We start from the raw sequence: 17,767 nt of genomic DNA, 5'->3' as shown, positions 1-17,767 counted from the left end.
TCTAGTTTTTCTCTTCAAGTCTGCGGTCTTCAGTCTGGAATCCGGTGGTCTAGAGTCAACTATATATTTATATATATAATATATACTTGAGCTACGTTTTCTCTTGGGATCATTTTTACGACGTATTTTTGTTAAAACCACACCCAGTAAGTAGTTTTACATATTTTATTAATTATTAACTTTAATTTTTAGAATTTATTTCAATTTTTCAACCATTTTTTCTTAAATAATTTCATCCGCATAAAAAAAATTTTTTTTACATTAATTTACTTTTTTTTTTTTTATAATTTATAGTGTTTTATTATTTTTAATTAATTTCAATTGTTATAACATTGAGAAGTTTAGAAATTGCGAGCTATTTTATTTAATTCGAGTTGACCTAGAAAAATAATTTTTGGGCGTGTTAGTATATCCGGAACTGTCATTAAATATATATTTTATTTATTAATAAAATAATCGTTTTTTTTTATTTCTTCTTTTTTTAAATTTTTATTGGAATTTTTCTTCTTGAAAAAAAATATTTTATTTTTTCTTTAAAAAAAAAAAATTATTTTGTAAACATATTTCTTCCCTAAAATATTTAATTTAAATAATTTATTATTACACTCAAAATTTCTTCTTTTATTAAAATATTTCTTCTTGAAAAAAAATATTTTATTTCTTCTTTAAAAAAAATATTTTTTAAAGATATTTCTTCCCTAAAAAATGTAACAAATAATTTATTATTAAACTTAAAATTTCTTCTTTTATTAAAATGTTTCTTAAAAGAAAATATTTTATTTCTTCTTTAAAAAAAAAAAAATATTTTTTAAATATTAAATTTCTTCGCTAAGAAATTAAAAAAATTTATTATTACACTAAAAATTTCTTCTTTTATTGAAATATTTCTTCTTAAAAAAAAAAATTTTATTTCTTCTTTAAAAAAAAATAATATTTTATTTAAATATTATATTTCTTCCCTAAAAACTTTAATTTAAATAATTTATTATTACAGTTAAAATGGCTGCCAGTAAATACTACCACGTACAAGTAAGTACTTCAATTAAATAACAATTACTTAATGTAAATACAAAGTAATAACCTAATAACTAATAACTTAATTAAAAAAAAATAGTGTACACCAACTGTCTACCCAGCTGATCCCTTCAACGCAGAAGAAGATGCCGCATTATTGCGAGCTGCCATGAAGGGGTTTGGTACCGACGAGCAGGCGATTATTGACGTCCTTGCGCACCGCGGGATAGTCCAACGCCTTGAAATTGCTGACAAATTTAAGACCATGTACGGCAAAGATTTAATTTCTGAATTAAAGTCTGAACTCGGTGGAAATTTTGAGAATGCTATTTTGGCTTTAATGACCCCATTGCCGAATTATTACGCCAAGGAACTCCATAGTGCTATCTCTGGGATGGGAACTGATGAGGGTGCTATCATTGAAGTTCTTGCTTCTTTGAGCAATTATGGTGTCAGGACTATCTCAGCTGTTTATAAAGAACGTAAGGATTTTTATTATCTATATTATTAAGAGAATAAGCAAAATTTTGTGATAAGTATGATAAGTATTAAGGCTGCATTCAAAAATGATCTATCTCTAGATACATAATTAAGAAATTACCTTGTATCTTGTGAACTATTGACATTTTTAAAGATATAAGCTCATCCTGATGTTACACTCATCGAGACCTTTCATTTGAGTACCCACATCAATTTTTCATATATTTCATATATTTATATATATATATTATATATATGTATGTATGAAAAATATATCAAAAATACATGTAGGTACTCAAATGAAAGCTCTTGATAAGAATAACATCGGGATGAGCTTATATCTTCAAAAATGTCAATAATTAAGAAATGATCTTGTATCTTGTGAATTATTGACATTTTTAAAGATATAAACTCATCCCGATGTTACACTCATCGAGACCTTTCATTTGAGTACCCACATCAATTTTTCATATATTTATATATATTATATATATGTATATATGAAAAATATATCAAAAATACATGTGGGTACTCAAATGAAAGCTCTTGATAAGAATAACATCGGGATGAGCTTATATCTTTAAAAATGTCAATAATTAAGAAATGATCTTGTATCTTGTCAACTATTGACATTTTTAAAGATATAAGCTCATCCCGATGTTACGCTCATCGAGACCTTTCATTTAGGTACCCACATCAATTTTTCATATATTTTATATATTTATATATATTATATATATGTATATATGAAAAATATATCAAAAATGCATGTGGGTACTCAAATAAAAAGTTCTTGATGAGTGTAAAATCAAAATGAGCTTATATCTTCAAAAACGTCAATAATTAAAAAAGTACAGTGCAATTTAACAAAAATCATTATTCAATAAAGTAAAATTTTATTTATTTATAGTTCACATTCTTGGCAGTCACATAGTGACTGCAAGATTGCTAGTATTCATTATTTATATTTTTCCAAATTTTATAATTCTTCTTTTTTAATCTTGAAAAAAATTATTTATTTATTTATTTATTTATTTATCAAAATTTTAGACCATGAAGCCTTAGCTCCCTAAGGGCCTTACATATAAATTAATACACAGTAATAATAAAAGTTATTAACAGTAATGGAAATGATGATAATAAAGTAAAAACAAATAACGTTGTCTCAAAGCAAAGTCCATTAAAGTAATTAATTTAACATTTAATGACTCTAGATCATAAAACAAAAGAGATGAAAAAATATAATTTTAAATTTAAATAATTAGTTATTTGAACAGTTATGTAATGACGATTATATAACATCTGTATCGACAATTTTAGAAAATTTTTATAAAAAAAAATATTCTTAAAAATACGGAATTTTTTTGTTAAATTTTTTTCATTACAATTTAATTGTTATCAAAACTTTTAAAAGTTTATAATAATAATTTAATGACTCATAGCCTAAGTATTTATAATTGATATTCAAATGACGTTTTATATTAATATTCTAAGAATTATATTGTTCAATTAGCCTTCGATGTATGACACACTTAAGCTTCATTCACTAGAAAGTTTCAAGAAATAATTTAAGTCTCAGAAATGACGTCATTATATTATATCTATTCAACTGTAATTAATGTTTTATATTTTATTGTTATCAAAAAAATAAATTTAGACCCGAGATAAAAAAATCATTAAATAGTTGAACCAATCTAAAAAAAAAAAAAAAAAAAAAAAAAAAAAAAAAAATTTAAATTATTAAAAAAAAAATAATTTCCTAGAATTAAATTAATTAAATTATTATTTTTACAGTTTATGACACAGAATTAGAAGATGCTCTTAAAGGCGATACTTCCGGACATTTTAAACGCCTATTAGTTTCTCTCACATGTGTAAGTAATAATTAATTACTAATTATATATTGTATAATTATACTTTCTTTGCATTCAATAATTTAATTAATTAAATTAAATAACAGGCTGCAAGAAATGAAGATCCGGACATAGATGAAGCTTCAGCAATAGAAGAGGCCCAGAAATTATTTGAAGCTGGTGAAGGCCAATGGGGAACAGACGAGAGTACCTTTAACGCAGTTTTGATCACTAAAAGTTTTCCACAGTTAAGAAAAATCTTCCACGAGTACGAAAAAATTTCCGGTAGCAGCATCGAAGATGCAATTCGCCGTGAGTTCTCCGGGTCTTTAGAAGATGGCTACCTTGCAGTTGGTAATTATCAATTTAAATATTTTTTTTATGGCTTCCCGCCTTTATTAATCCACAAAAATTACCCACGTCAAAATTTCTCAGCAAAAATTTCTCAAAACAAAATTTATCACCACATAATTTAACCTGACGAAAATTAATCAACATTTAAGACAAAAGGGTTGTGCCCTTTTATTTAAAATAAATAAATATTTATTTAATATCAATTAAAAATGTAATTATAACATTATGACACATTTTTAAATATAAATATCGCGTTACTAGAACCATAAGGGCGTATAAAAAATTTTTTTTTGCTCCAATCAATGAAAAAATGTTGAAAATATTAACATCTATGGAAAAAACGAAAAAAAAATTTTTTTTTGTGATACACCCTTATGGTTTTAAGAAAACATTTTTCTAAAACCATAAGGGTGTATCCTGTTTTTTCGGTTTATCATCAATTATGGGTCAGAGTAAGAAAAAAAATTGCAAAGGTAATAAATAGAATATCACTCCACAACTTGATTTATGTCAACAAATATTTATTTAAGTGAGAAAGCTAATAAAAAATTAAGGAAAAATAAATTCATCAGAGTATTACTCCAATGCCATCTCTATCGTCAGGATCATCTATGTCTAAGATTATAAAAGTAAAAAAAAAGATTTCTCAATTTTTTTTTTAACTAGATAATGACAAAAAAATTTATAAACTATGACCATGGCTGAAAATTAAACTTTGATAATACCGATGATATTTTGTGGGACAGTGCCTGATGTACAAAAATGATTTAGATCATCAAACTTGCTTCAAGATATTGGTATTGAAGAATCATAACAATTCTCAAGAACAAAGTTCTTTTTGAATGATTTTTATAAAATTACAGTTCTTAATAACTTACAAAACTCTTTTGTTAATTGTAAATAGATCTGAAGTAAAAAAAAATCAATTTTGAAAAACTTTGAGGCTAATTTTATTAACTTGAAGACATACCGATTGTTCTCAAGTTGTTATGAATTTATTTTTTCTTAATTTTTTATTCGTTTTTTCACTCAAATAAATATTTGTTGATACAAATTAAGTTGTGGAGTAATAATTTCTATCACCTTTGCAATTTTTTTTCTTACTCCGACCTATAATTGATAATAAACCGAAAAAACAGGAAACGCCCTTATGGTTTTAGAAAAATGTTTTCTTAAAACCATAAGGGCGTATCACAAAAAAAAATTTTTTTTCGTTTTTTCCATAGATGTTAATGTTTTCAATATTTTTACATTGATTGGAGCAAAAAAAAATTAGGAAAACGGTTGACCCTGAAGGCCATCCCTACAACTTCCCGCTAATTCAATACTTAGGCGCTTAAAATTGCACCAATGGCGTTTTTGAGCTCTTCGAGCTCAAAAATACAATTTATGGGTTATTTTGAGCTCTCCAAGCTCAAAGAGATTGTTTTCCTATGCTTTTGAGCTCTTCGAGCTCAAAAGTCTGATAGGGATTTGATGACACTATTTTTTGAATTTTTAAACCGCAATAACTTTTGAATGAATAAACCGATTTCCACGCGGTTGGCAGCATTTGACGCAGTTTTTCAAGCCTCACAAAGAATCTCAAATTTTGAATTGATCGCGCTAGGAATTTTGGAGTTATTCCGAAATAACACTTTTTTCAGTTTTCTTTCGTTCACGATATCTCTCGAACGAATCAACCGATTTTGACCGGACTGGTGGTGATCGACGTGGTTTTTTGATGTTAAGAGCTGATTAGTTTTTGGAATTGAACTATTAAGCCGTTTAAAAGTTATTTCAAAAAAACCACATTTGAAAAAATTTTGTTTTTCAGTTTTTTGAAGATTTCTCAAAATCTATTGATCTGAATCGGTCCAAATAGTTTTCAAAATCTAAGTTTGGTCAAGCCCTTTCGAATGGCACCAACCGCGATGAAATCGGTCAAGCCGTTCAAAAGTTATAAGCGGTTCACATACTTTCACACACACACACACACACACACACACACACACACACACACACACACACACACACACACACACACACACACACACACACACATACAGACGCCGTGACAACCTCGCGGGGATAGTCAGATAAGCTTCCTGTGACCTTCAAACGTCGAGATCTGATGAAAACTCGGTTTTTGCAAAACGGGGTGAAAACAATAACTTCCCGATTTTTGAAAATCTTCGATTTTCGTAGCGGGAAGTTAAAAATTTTTTATACGCCCTTATGGTTCTAGTAACGTGATATTAAAAACAATAAAAATTTTAATAAAAAATAATATAAGGGTGATTCTCTGTAAGGATGTTTTTCGCTGTCCCAGGCATTTTTTTATTGGAAAAATTGTTATTTTGTTACTAAAAAAAATTTTTTACGAAAGTAAAAAACCATTTCTATTTGGAGCATTGAAAACTAAAATGAAATAAATTTTGGTTTTTTTGCTATAAATTAGTAAACCACCGAAATAACAGTCCCCTGGGCTGTCCCATTCCCAAAATTAAAACCTTAAGATTAAATTTTAAGTTATTTGTCCATAATATATATTTTGGCCCATAATGTTTATAAACTTAATTAGTTAACTAACAATCTTCTTCAATAAAAAGTACCGAAAATTAATTTGTTTCATTAAATTCATTAAACCAAAGTTTGTCCCAGGCATTTTAAGAACAGTCCCCTGCCAGAAGTTCAAAGCCAAAAAAAAAATCCAACGTGTTATTTTACCTTTTGTAAGGTTTATAAGGACCTAACTAGCCTTAAGTTAATAACAATAGGGCTGTTAGCGCTTTATCGGCATTTTATTTAGTGGCAAAGCACCGTTTGTGCTGGAAATATGTGTCTGGGCCACTTGAAAACTCAGTCTGGCAACTATTTTTATTTATAATTTATTTATAAAATTGAATCCATAAGTCTTAATACTATCCTAATTAATGTAAACATTCATTGAAAACTTGAAAAGTTGAATGCATTGAAATAGTTTGCTTGATTTTTCTCAATTTGATAAAAAAAATCAGTCTCCTGTCATGTTATGTGGCAAAAGACACACAAATATCGAAAAAACAAAAATTAATTTGGCTGTTTATTCATTATGATTAAGCTGATAGTTTTGTAGCCCTTGTTAATTTTTTTTCTAATAAAATCAAAAATAATTTGGTCGGAAAATTTTGTACAGATTTAAGACGTTCTTACAGAGAATCACCCATAAACAAAATAATATAATTAATAATCTAAATTATTAGCAATGAGAAGTTTTATTATGAGAAAATATATTCGAAGATATTTTTGCCATAAGAAAATATTGCTAGGATAAAATATTGCATAAGAAATTATTGATGAGAAATTTTGTCGTAGGTAATTATTGCATTAGAAATAAAAGACGGTCACCGTTTTCGTTTTTTATGAACCTAGAAATGTAATTTTTTTTTTTTAATTTAGTAAAATGCGCGAGAGATAAAACTGCTTACTTTGCTGAGAGACTCCACAACGCTATTGCTGGAGCGGGAACTGACGACTCTACTCTAATTCGTGTTATTGTTACACGTTCTGAGATAGATCTTGGGGATATTAAAGATGCTTACCAACAAATTTATGGATCATCACTTGCTGGAGATATTGATGTAAGAATTTTTAAATTAATTTTTATTATTCATATAATAATCATTCATTAGTATAAGATTAATGAATCTTTAACTTTATTATTAAATTATTTTTTTTTTTAATTTGATTATTGAAAATTCTAACTTATCAAAATAAGGGATCATTCTGGTTCCGGCGAAATAAAATATTTAGTTGGGAAAGTTTAGGGTAGATGGCGCCAAGTTCTGGGATTCCCCGAGGAAATGGGAAATTTTTGTTGGTTAGGATTGAGTTTTATTTAAGAAGAGTTATTTTGATGATTATTGGAAAAATTAAAGGAATTTTTGGTAAAATATTAATAAAATTTTAAATATTAGACATAAAATTGAAAAGAAATAAATTTTTAAAATAAAATATTGCAAATTTTATGAAGAATCTTAAGGAATCATTCTGGTCCCAGCGCTCGAAAAAAAATCAAATATTCATTATTTTTTTACACATAAACTATTATAGATATTGATATAAAATTAATTCAGCTCAACAAAAACATTCTTGAATAACACAAAAAATATCTAAATTTATTTTTTTTAATTTTTTATATGAACAAACATCGGGTGAACGGAGCTCCTTCAGAGCGTTGGTATAAATCTGACGTACATGATAACTTAATAACGGCTCATCTAAAACACTAAAACCAAAATTATTTACCTTTAATCTATAAGTAGTTATTGCACCAGCGAAGGAGATTAATATTTATTGATAAATAAAAAAATTAAGGACATTAAAAAAAAAACTGAAAAATGAGGCTTTTTTTCACAGTTTTTAGTCCTAAAAAAATAGTAAAAATGAAAATTTTTATTTGGTTGGAGTTGATGCAATAGCTACTGCTATGTAGAATATGTCGTTTAAATTTCATTAAGATCGGGTTAGTGGTTCCGGAGATATCATGTACGTCAACCAAAAAATCATAGTTCTGAGATAAACGCGTTTAAAGTTTTTTTAATTAAAAAAAAAATCTTACCTAAAGTCAATCAGCGATGCCGGCAGTATACAAAATCTCTTGAGTCTTTTCAAAAATTTTATTTTCTTCCACTCGAACATCCACATAAACATCGTAAAATAATATAGTTAGTGGTCCGATCACTTAGAAATTTTAACACAATACTTTTAGATATTATTACTTTTGAAAAATGTAAAAAAAAAATTTTTTTTCAAAGTTATAATCCAGAATTATCTCTTTATTTTCTTTATTTGGAACTGAATGATCAATTAAAATAAATACTTATAAGAGTCAAAATTTTGCAGCAATTTTAAAATAAATTAAAAATTTTTAATATTACAGCGAAAATATTGATCCTAGAAAAAAATTTATTAAACAATAGTTCAAAATTTAATTTTATAAAAAAAATATTTATGATTTAAAAAAAAAAAAAAACCAATATTTTCGCTGTAAATCCATAATTAAGATTTATAATTTTCAAATTTTGTGATAATTATGAATTTTACTTTTGAAGAAAGTGAAAAAAAATTTTTTTTCAAAAGTTACTAATGGGGCATTCCATAGTGACTGGTGGGACATTTGACTGGAATTCCATCAATTATATATAATTATGAGACTGAAACTTATACTATAGTAAAATTTATCTAACAATATCGCGTGACTAATGCAAAAAGGGCGCATAGCTACAGGTTAGTAGGGATCCATGCTAAAAGGGCGCATAAAAAAATTTTTTTTTGCCATTCTTAAAATCACTCGAAACACAAAGATATGTAAAAAAAAAAATTCGAGCATCCTAAAGCTAAAAGGACGTAACTCAAGACATGCGTCCTTTTAGCTTTTAGAAAAGTAGTGCCTAAAGCTAAAAGGGCGCATAAAAAAAATTTGTTTTTATATAAAATTTTGATAAATAGCTTCACAAGACATGAAATATAAAAATTTAATAAATAAAAAAAAATTTCTTAACTACCGGTCCCTATACGATTGTAACTTTATATTTCTCTCTTAGACAAAGAAGAATTTTGAAAAAAACACTCTGCTACGTAATAGATTTTTTAATTATCTATTTCATAGCAGAGCGTTTTTTTTTCGAAATTCTCATTTGTTTAAAAGAAAAACATAAAACTGCAATAGTTTTATAATTATGAGTGCAACAAGGATAATAACGTTTCTTACAGTGAGTGCGACGCGAAAAAAAGAGGAGATCGGCTGTTAAGTACTTAAACAATATTGAAAAAATAATAATTTAAAACTATTTTTATACAAGCAATAGATAAATAAATTAATCGAAAACTAATGAGATTGAAATAAAAAATAAATTACTACAATCACGCATATTTAGCAATTTTTTGAAAATATTTTTAATTGTAATTTTAAAAGAGTGTATGTTTAGTTAGAATATGCCTCTCTCGTGTGACTCTACCGTTTTTTTTTAATTTTTAGACTAAAAATAAGCATTTTTATGAAATATTTAGAAAAAAAATTTATAGGCCCTTGTAGCTTTAGGTCATAAAATTTTCAAATTCCTAAAGCTAAAAGGGCGCATAATAAGAGACATACGCCCTTTTAGCTTTAGGAAATCGATGCTTCATTTTTAGGCGAAGAATATGTCAACCAGTCGATTAGTGATAAAAAAAAAAATTATGCGCCCTTTTACCTTTTGGCACGTGATATAGAAGAATAACTAATTAACAACATCCCTTTGTCAAAAACCTCCATTACTTTTTAAATTTCTCGTAATTATCATTTGACCGAGTGCGACTGGTGGGACTAAGAAAAATCCTTCTCTCTTACCAAAGGTATACTTAAAGTCCAATTTCAGTTCGACCGCTAAACTTTTAAAAAATACTACCCTCGAAAATACTAAATTTATCCTACAAACATTGAATATTATGAAAAATTAGACTGATTACCTACGTAGAAACAATTAAAAAAATTTGTTTTTATTGTGACTGGTGGGACAAGTACAAAATGTCTACATCAAGTTGTTTATTAATAAATAATAGTTTAAAAAAACTAAAAACACGCTTTTTATAGAAAACCAAACTAAAAAATAGAAAATAAATTTAAATTAAGAATAGTGTTAAAAATTTCAATAAATATAAATTAATAATAGTGTAAATAAAAAAAATGTATTTTATTTTAAAAAAAGCGTGAGGTACAAGGTGTCAATAGTTATAAATATTTTATTGACAGATATGAGTAGAGTGATTATCATTTTGATAATATCTTAAAAAGCACCCCACGCTTTTTTTAAAATAAAATACATTTTTTTTAATTACACTATTATTAATTTATATTTATTGAAATTTTTAACACTATTCTTAATTTAAATTTATTTTCTATTTTTTAGTTTGGTTCTCTATAAAAAGCGTGTTTTTAGTTTTTTTAAACTATTATTTATTTTTTACTTTTTAGTTTGGTTTATTTATAAAAGCGTGATTTTTTAGTTTTTTAAAACTATTATTTGTTGATTATCAAAAATATTCAGGCGCGCAAATTACCCACGGAGAGTTACATACTGACATACTGACATACTAACATACAAGTGAAGCTAATAAAAAAATAATTATTTATAAATATTATAAATACGGGGAATCAGAGTTTGATTTCGGAGAGCGAGCCTGAGAAACGGCTACCAGAACCAAGGAAGGCCGCAGGCGCGCAGATTACCCACGGAGAGTTACTGACAAACTGACATACAAACTGACAAACAAACTGACATACAAGTGAAGCTAATATAAAGCGTGTAAAAAGACTTTTATATTATTTCAACCTTAGAAACATTATTGTTTATATATTTAACTATAAATTATTTAGGATAATTAAAAAAAACTAATTAAAAAAGACAAATAAAGGATTTAGCATGCTGACAACACGATCTTGATAAATTTAGGTGTTAATTAATAACGAACATAAACAAAATTTGTTCTTAAAACCATAATAATAAATATGTTAGTTAATAACAAACATAAAATGAATTTGTTGTTAAAACTATTAAAACAACATTTGACCCGGATACAAGTTAGTACGGCTGAAAAGTTACTAGGAGAGAAAAATCGATTTTCTCATTGATTAAAAAAAATTTTCTTTATAAATTAGTAAAATATAGACTTTTAATAATAAATTAGGACTAAATTATAATGAATTAGAGAAATTTTTAAATTTTAGTCATTTTCCCATTTCGCATGAATGCCCCAAATCAGAATGATCCTTTAAAATTAAAATCCGATAAAATATATTAAAAATTAGATTATTTAATTAAAAATTTATACTAATATTAATTATTAATTAACAAAACTTGTATTAATAACTAATAACCATTGATGTTAATTAGATAAGTATAATTTAGTACGAAAAACCATCACATTTATCAGTTAATAACAAAAAATATTAATTTAATAAACAATTACGTTACAGGGCGACACTTCTGGAGATTACAAGAGACTTTTGCTTGCTTTGATTGGCGCTTAGTCATAAACATGACATAATTCGTTAACATTGTACTCAAAAAATCATCACATTAATTATAAACGATGTAATTAACTCATGATCTGTGACTAAATATCTCAATTTATTATTATTATTATTATTATTATTATTAAACATGTTATTATAATTTATAAACAAATAAACGCATGGCCTTACAATTATATATTTTATTTTATTTTTTTTTTTTACTTATTTACGTGATGGATTTTCGTACAATCATTAGGTCATTATTTTATTTGTTTTCTTTGTTTAATTTACAGAGTGACTGCAGCGCCGACTTTAAACGCCTTCTACTTGCTCTTATTAATTAAACATTACTAATATCAAATATCAATAAAAATATTTGTATAAAAAATTATAACTGGAAAATAATTATTTTTAATTGCAGGACGATTGTGCCGCGGCATGTAAAAAACTACTTATTGCTCTTCTTAATTAATTCAAAATTAATTATAAAGAAGTATATGATTAATTTTAGGAAGAAACATTCCAATGTTCAAAAATAGATCTTTTTTTTTTTTTTTAACTTTTTTTAAATAACAATTACGCTAGGATAATTTTTTTTTCGAAGCGACGGAATGTCAAAACAACCTAAATTTATTTCTTTATGAATTACGTGATAAATGGCAACTCGCAAATTAGAGCAACAATGAAAGTGATGCATCTTGAAAGTTAAGTCATAAAAGGTTATACAAATTTCAGCACTTATTTTTTCAAATTCGGGAATTCCGACACAAATTGGTGGTGGATTACGTGCTGCAAAAAAATATATATATTTATAGAAAATTTATATAAATTTATTTATATAAATTTATAATATATATATATATATATATATATATATATATATATATATATATATATATTTATTTTAATTATTATATATATATATATATATAGAGGCTTGATATATTTTTTTTTTATCACTTTTATAAGTGAGATATTTTTTAAAAACAGTATAAAATTTTTATGGCATTAAATTTAGCTGTTAATAATTTTTTAATTTTATTTAACAAAAAAATTTGTTTTTAAAAAATTGAATTTTTAATTTTTTTTTTATTTCATGTCAATTTATTTGTTACAAAAATTATCAAATATCTCCTAAATTTTTATTAAAAATTTTTTTTTAAAGTTATAAATAAAAAAAAAATTATTAAACGCTTAAAAATTGCTCTTGATAAGTATATTTTTTTTTTATCACTTTTATGAGTGAGATATTTTTTTAAAATAGTATAAAATTTTTATGGCATTAAATTTAGCTGTTGATAATCTTTAAATTTTATTTAACAAAAAAATTTGTTTTTAAAAAATTGCATTTTTAATTTTTTTTTTAATTTCATGTCAATTTTTTTTGTCATAATTTGTTACAAAAATTCTAAAACTTATCAAATATCTCCTAAATTTTTATTAAAATTTTTTTTTTAGTTATAAATAAAAAAAAAATTATTAAACGCTTAAAAATTGCTCTTGATAAGTATATTTTTTTTTTATCACTTTTATGAGTGAGATATTTTTTAAAAATAAAATAAAATTTTATAACCTTAGATTTAGCTGTTAATAATTTTTCAATTTTATTTAACAAAAAAAATTTATTTTAAAAAAATTGCATTTTTTATTTTTTTTTAAATTTCTTCATGTCAATTTTTTTGTTACAAAAATTCTAAAAATTATCAAATATCTGCTAAATTAAAAAAAAAAAATTTTTTTTAGTTATAAATGAAAAAAAAAATATTAGACGCTTAAAAATTGCTCTTGATAATTATCAAGAGATTATATATATTTTTGATCACTTTTATAAGTGAGATATTTTTTAAAAATAGCATAAAATTTTATGGCATTGAATTTAGCTGTCAATAATTTTTAAATTTTATTTAACAAAATAATTTGTTCCAAAAAATTTGTTTTTAAAAAAATTGCATTTTTTATTTTTTTTAAATTTCTTCATGTTAATTTTTTTTATAATTTTTTGAAACAAAAAAATTGGTAAATATTTATAAGTTGAGTCAACCATTTTAATTTTCATTTTTTTTAACGAAATTTCTATTTAATTTTATTGATATATATATTTTTTTTTTTAATAATACATAAAAAAATGAACAATTAAAAAAAAAAAGTTGATTATCACAATTTTAACAAATTTTCAAAAAAATTTATAAATTTTTTAGGAAATTTTGATATTCAATTTTTTTTTTTAATTGTTCGTTTTTTGATGTACTTTTCAAAAAAAAAAAAAAAAATATATATTAAAAACATCAAAAAAAGATAAAATAGAAATTTTATCCAAAAAACATGAGAGCCAAAATTTTTTCCAACTTTTGAAGGCAAAAAATCTTTATTTTATTTTTTCACATTTTTTATCATAAGTGCGCCGTAAAAACATAAAAAGTTTATAAATAAATATAGAAGCTTGATAAATTTATTTTTTATCACTTTTATGGGTGAAATATTTTTTTAAAATGTTATCAAATTTTATGACATTAAATTTAGCTGTCACTTGACGAATTTTAAATTTTATTTAACAATAAAATTTGTTCCAAAAAATTATTTTTGAAAAATTGCATGTTTTAATTCTTATAAATTTATTTAACAAAAAAATTTGTTCTAAAAAATTGCATTTTTTATTTTTTTAAATTTCTTCGTTAATTTTTTTCTGGTAATTTATTTTTTACAAAAATTATCAAATATTTACTAAATTGATTTTTATTAAAATTTCTTTTTCAAAGTTATAAATAAAAAAAAATTATTAGATGCTTAAAAATTGCTCTTAATAATTGCATTTAAATATTTAACCTTAAAAAGTTTATTAAAAAAAATTATAAAAATTACCTGATATTGTTTCGTTGTACAATGTATAATTGTTGTATGTTATTGTCAATGATATTCCGTAATCATCGGATAAATATGTAAAATTTGAGCAAACTAAAATAAAAACATATATTTAAAAATATCATATTATTAATTTTTGTTTAATTATTATATTTAATTACCAGTTCCATGAATTTCGGGTAAATTTAGTTTTTCACAGCATCCACAGTTGTAATTAATACAGCTACATCCATTATTTTGATTTTCTAGATAAAAAAAAATAAAAATAGTTATTTGTAAACAAATAGTGATTTATAAATTATGGTAAAATAGGTACATACCGTTAAAATGAGCATTGATTGAATTAATGCTAAAAAATATCAATAAAAAAATGTAATAATTCATTGTATTCATTGTATGATAGAAAAAATAAATCAATATTATTTTTATCAATTGTAAAAGAAATGATAAATCAAAAATAATGCGTATTTACTTGTTGATAATGTTAAATCAGGTTATTTGAACTAGATGGCATTATTTTCACCGACAGCTGATCAAAAAGGTTTCAATTTTTTATTTATATTGATAAAAAATATTTATTGAAACTTTTTTAATAATTTTATAAAAATGAAATTATTATGAAACAAATTTAATAAAAAATTCCACATGTGATAATTGAAAAAAAGGTGAAGGGGAATTTTTTAAAGAATTTTTAACTTCCCGCTAAGGAAATCGAAGATTTTCAAAAATCGGGAAGTTATTGTTCTCACCCCGTTTTACAAAAATCGAGTTTTCATCAGATCTCGACGTTTGAAGGTCACAGGAAGCTTCCCTGACTATCCCCGCGAGGTTGTCACTATGTCTGTATGTGGTGTGTGTGTGACTATGTGACTCGCTTATACTTTTGAACGACTGAACCGATCGGAACGTACTAAACGGCGTTCTAAAGAATTCCTTCAAACTTAAATTTCCTGAGAATTTTAATCGATTCGGACCGATAGATTTTGAGAAATTTTGAAAAATCTCAAAAAAAATAAGAAGAAAATCATTTTTGGAAGTGGTTTTTTTGGAATATCTTTTAAACGGCTCTATCGATCAACTTCAAAAACTAATCCGCCCTTAAGCTTGAAAAACCACGCCGATCGTCGCTAATCCGGTCAAAATCGGTTGATTCGTTCGAGAGATATCGTGAACGAAAGAAAGCTGAAAAAAGTGTTTTTTCGACATAATTTCCTCATTTTTTCTCGAATCGTTTTGATGATATAGAATAATTTCAGAGCTTAAAAAACCGCGTCGATCGCCGCCAAAAACGTAGAAATCGGTTGATTGGTTCGAGAGATATCCTCGATAAAATATTTGGAAACAAGTGTTTTTTTAACATAACTCCGACATTTTTTGGAATAACTTTTAAACGGCTGCACTGATCGATTTCAAAAACTAATCAGCTATTAGCATGAAAAAATTACGTCGATCGCCGTCAAGCCGGTCAAAATTGGTCAATTCGTTCAAGAAATATCATGAACGAAAGAAAACCAAAAAAAGTGTTTTTTTTTTAATTACTCCAAATTTCCTAGTTTTATCAATTCAAACTTGAAGATTCTTCATGAAACTAAAAAAATTGCGTCAAATACTGCCAACCGCGTGAAAATCGGTTGATTCATTTAAAAGTTAGTGCGGTTTGAAAATTTAAAAAATATTGCTCTATGATACTTCTATCAGACTTTTAAACTCGAAGAGCTCAAAATAACACATAAATTGTATTTTTGAGCTCGAAGAGCTCAAAAACGTCATTAGTGCAGTTTTATGCACCTAGGTATGGAATTAGCGGGAAGTTGCACGGATGGCCTTCAGGGTCTACCGTTTTTCTAATTTTTTTTATTGAAATTAATTTATTATAAAAATTTTAATGACATTAAAGTTAGCAAAGTTAGCAGTCACTAGATTATTTTTCAGTTTTTTTTAACAAATAAATTTGTTCCGAAAAATTATTTTTAAAAAATTGCATTTTTAATTTTTTCAAATTTCAACATGTCAATTTTTTTTTTGTCAGCTGACTTCATCATAAAATTTATCATCAATAATTTATAATAAGGTAAAAGCACTAATCATTGACAGGGATTCAATTATTGAATTACATTTAATTTTACAATTAAACAAACAAATTTGTTCTAAAAAATTACATTTTTAATTTTTTTCATTTCTAATGACATTAAATTTAGCTGTCACTTAACAATTTTTTATTTTTTTTTAACAATTAAATTGTTCCAACAAATTATTTATAAAAAATTACATTTTCAATTTTTTAAAATTTCTAAACTTCACTTTTTTTGATAATTTTTTTTGTAACAATTTGTTTGTTACAAAAATTCTTAAAATCATCATCTATCTGCCAAATTAATTTTCATAAATTTCTGTCAATTTTTTTTGCACGAATTTATTTTTTTAAAAAAATTATTAAACATCTGCTACTTTAATTATCATAAAATTTTCACTACTAACTTTTTCTTAATTTTGAGATGTATAATTTTTTAATTAAATTTTTCTGTTATAAAATTCTAAAAAAATATAAAAATAAAGTTAGCTGACATCTAAAAATTTTAACAATTTTTTTTTTTTTTTAATTATCACAAAAATAAAAAAATATTTTCATTTGTAAAAAACTTGAAAAACTGTGCAATTTTTTAAAAATATTTTTTAGTATGAAAATTAAGTTAGCCGACATTTAAAAATTTTTAGAATTTTTTTTTTTAATGACAAAATTATTACAAAATAATTAAAAAAAATTTTCATTTGTAAAAAACTTGAAAAACTATGTCTAATTTTTAAAAAATATTTTTTAGTTATTATTTAATAAATAACAAAATTTCAAAAAATGAAAAACGTCGGCTAACTTCAGTATTATTTTTTAGTTCTAATTTAATAAATAAAAAAATAATCAAAAACATTTAGAATTCTTTTTTATTGAAAAAATGATTGTAAAAAAATAAAAAAAAAATTTTCATTTGTAAAAAACTTCAAAAACTAAGTGCAATTTTTAAAAAATATTTTTTTGTTCTAATTTAATTATTAATAAAAAAAAAATAAAAAAATTAAGAACATCGGCTAACTTTATAGTATTAAAAATTTCTATCATCTTCAGTATTATCCAATTAGTACCTAAAATTTAGGTTAAAAATAGGTTGCTTCGACGGCGCTGTAACTTCTCTTTACA

The 17,767-nt window shown here is 24.4% G+C and overlaps 2 protein-coding genes across 5 annotated transcripts; one reads left to right on the top strand and one right to left on the bottom strand.

Moving 5' to 3' along the window:
• LOC123267497 (annexin B9-like) lies at window positions 1-12,289 on the top strand. Of its 4 annotated transcripts, none has more exons than XM_044732163.1 (7): window positions 1-146; window positions 995-1,029; window positions 1,115-1,496; window positions 3,289-3,368; window positions 3,455-3,701; window positions 7,122-7,303; window positions 12,140-12,289. In XM_044732163.1, the coding sequence occupies exons 2-7, from the start codon at window positions 1,000-1,002 to the stop codon at window positions 12,188-12,190; spliced, it is 972 nt and encodes a 323-aa protein (XP_044588098.1). In that variant the 5' UTR covers window positions 1-146; window positions 995-999; the 3' UTR covers window positions 12,191-12,289. The 4 variants fall into 4 exon arrangements, with proteins under 4 accessions (XP_044588098.1, XP_044588099.1, XP_044588097.1 ...); XM_044732162.1 differs by lacking the exon at window positions 12,140-12,289 and adding an exon at window positions 12,012-12,078 and having other exon boundaries at window positions 2-146; XM_044732161.1 differs by lacking the exon at window positions 12,140-12,289 and adding an exon at window positions 11,680-11,912 and having other exon boundaries at window positions 2-146.
• LOC123267505 lies at window positions 11,589-15,027 on the bottom strand. Its single transcript, XM_044732175.1, has 4 exons — window positions 14,898-15,027; window positions 14,739-14,822; window positions 14,578-14,670; window positions 11,589-12,507 (listed from the first exon to the last, which is right to left on the bottom strand). Exons 1-4 carry the CDS (start codon window positions 14,968-14,970, stop codon window positions 12,284-12,286), a joined length of 474 nt encoding a protein of 157 aa, XP_044588110.1. The 5' UTR covers window positions 14,971-15,027; the 3' UTR covers window positions 11,589-12,283.
• Between the last annotated feature and the right edge of the window lie 2,740 nt (window positions 15,028-17,767).

The sequence above is a fragment of the Cotesia glomerata genome, linkage group LG6 (assembly GCF_020080835.1).
Source record: "Cotesia glomerata isolate CgM1 linkage group LG6, MPM_Cglom_v2.3, whole genome shotgun sequence".
NCBI classification, from domain to species: domain Eukaryota; kingdom Metazoa; phylum Arthropoda; class Insecta; order Hymenoptera; family Braconidae; genus Cotesia; species Cotesia glomerata.
The sequence above is the reverse complement of the archived record's forward strand: the minus strand, read 5'-3'. Positions and strand labels throughout refer to the sequence as shown.

Bases quoted from the DNA above. Each gene is read 5' to 3' on its own strand.
- LOC123267497 (XM_044732161.1), top strand. From the start codon at position 1,000: ATGGCTGCCAGTAAATACTACCACGTACAA. The intron at 1,030-1,114 runs GTAAGTACTTCA...AAAAAAAAATAG, and splicing joins GTAAATACTACCACGTACAA to TGTACACCAACTGTCTACCC. The intron at 7,304-11,679 runs GTAAGAATTTTT...ATTACGTTACAG, and splicing joins CACTTGCTGGAGATATTGAT to GGCGACACTTCTGGAGATTA.
- LOC123267505 (XM_044732175.1), bottom strand. From the start codon at position 14,970: ATGAATACAATGAATTATTACATTTTTTTATTGATATTTTTTAGCATT. The intron at 14,671-14,738 runs GTAATTAAATAT...TTTTTATTTTAG, and splicing joins ACCCGAAATTCATGGAACTG to TTTGCTCAAATTTTACATAT. The intron at 12,508-14,577 runs GTAATTTTTATA...ATTTTTTTGCAG, and splicing joins GTACAACGAAACAATATCAG to CACGTAATCCACCACCAATT.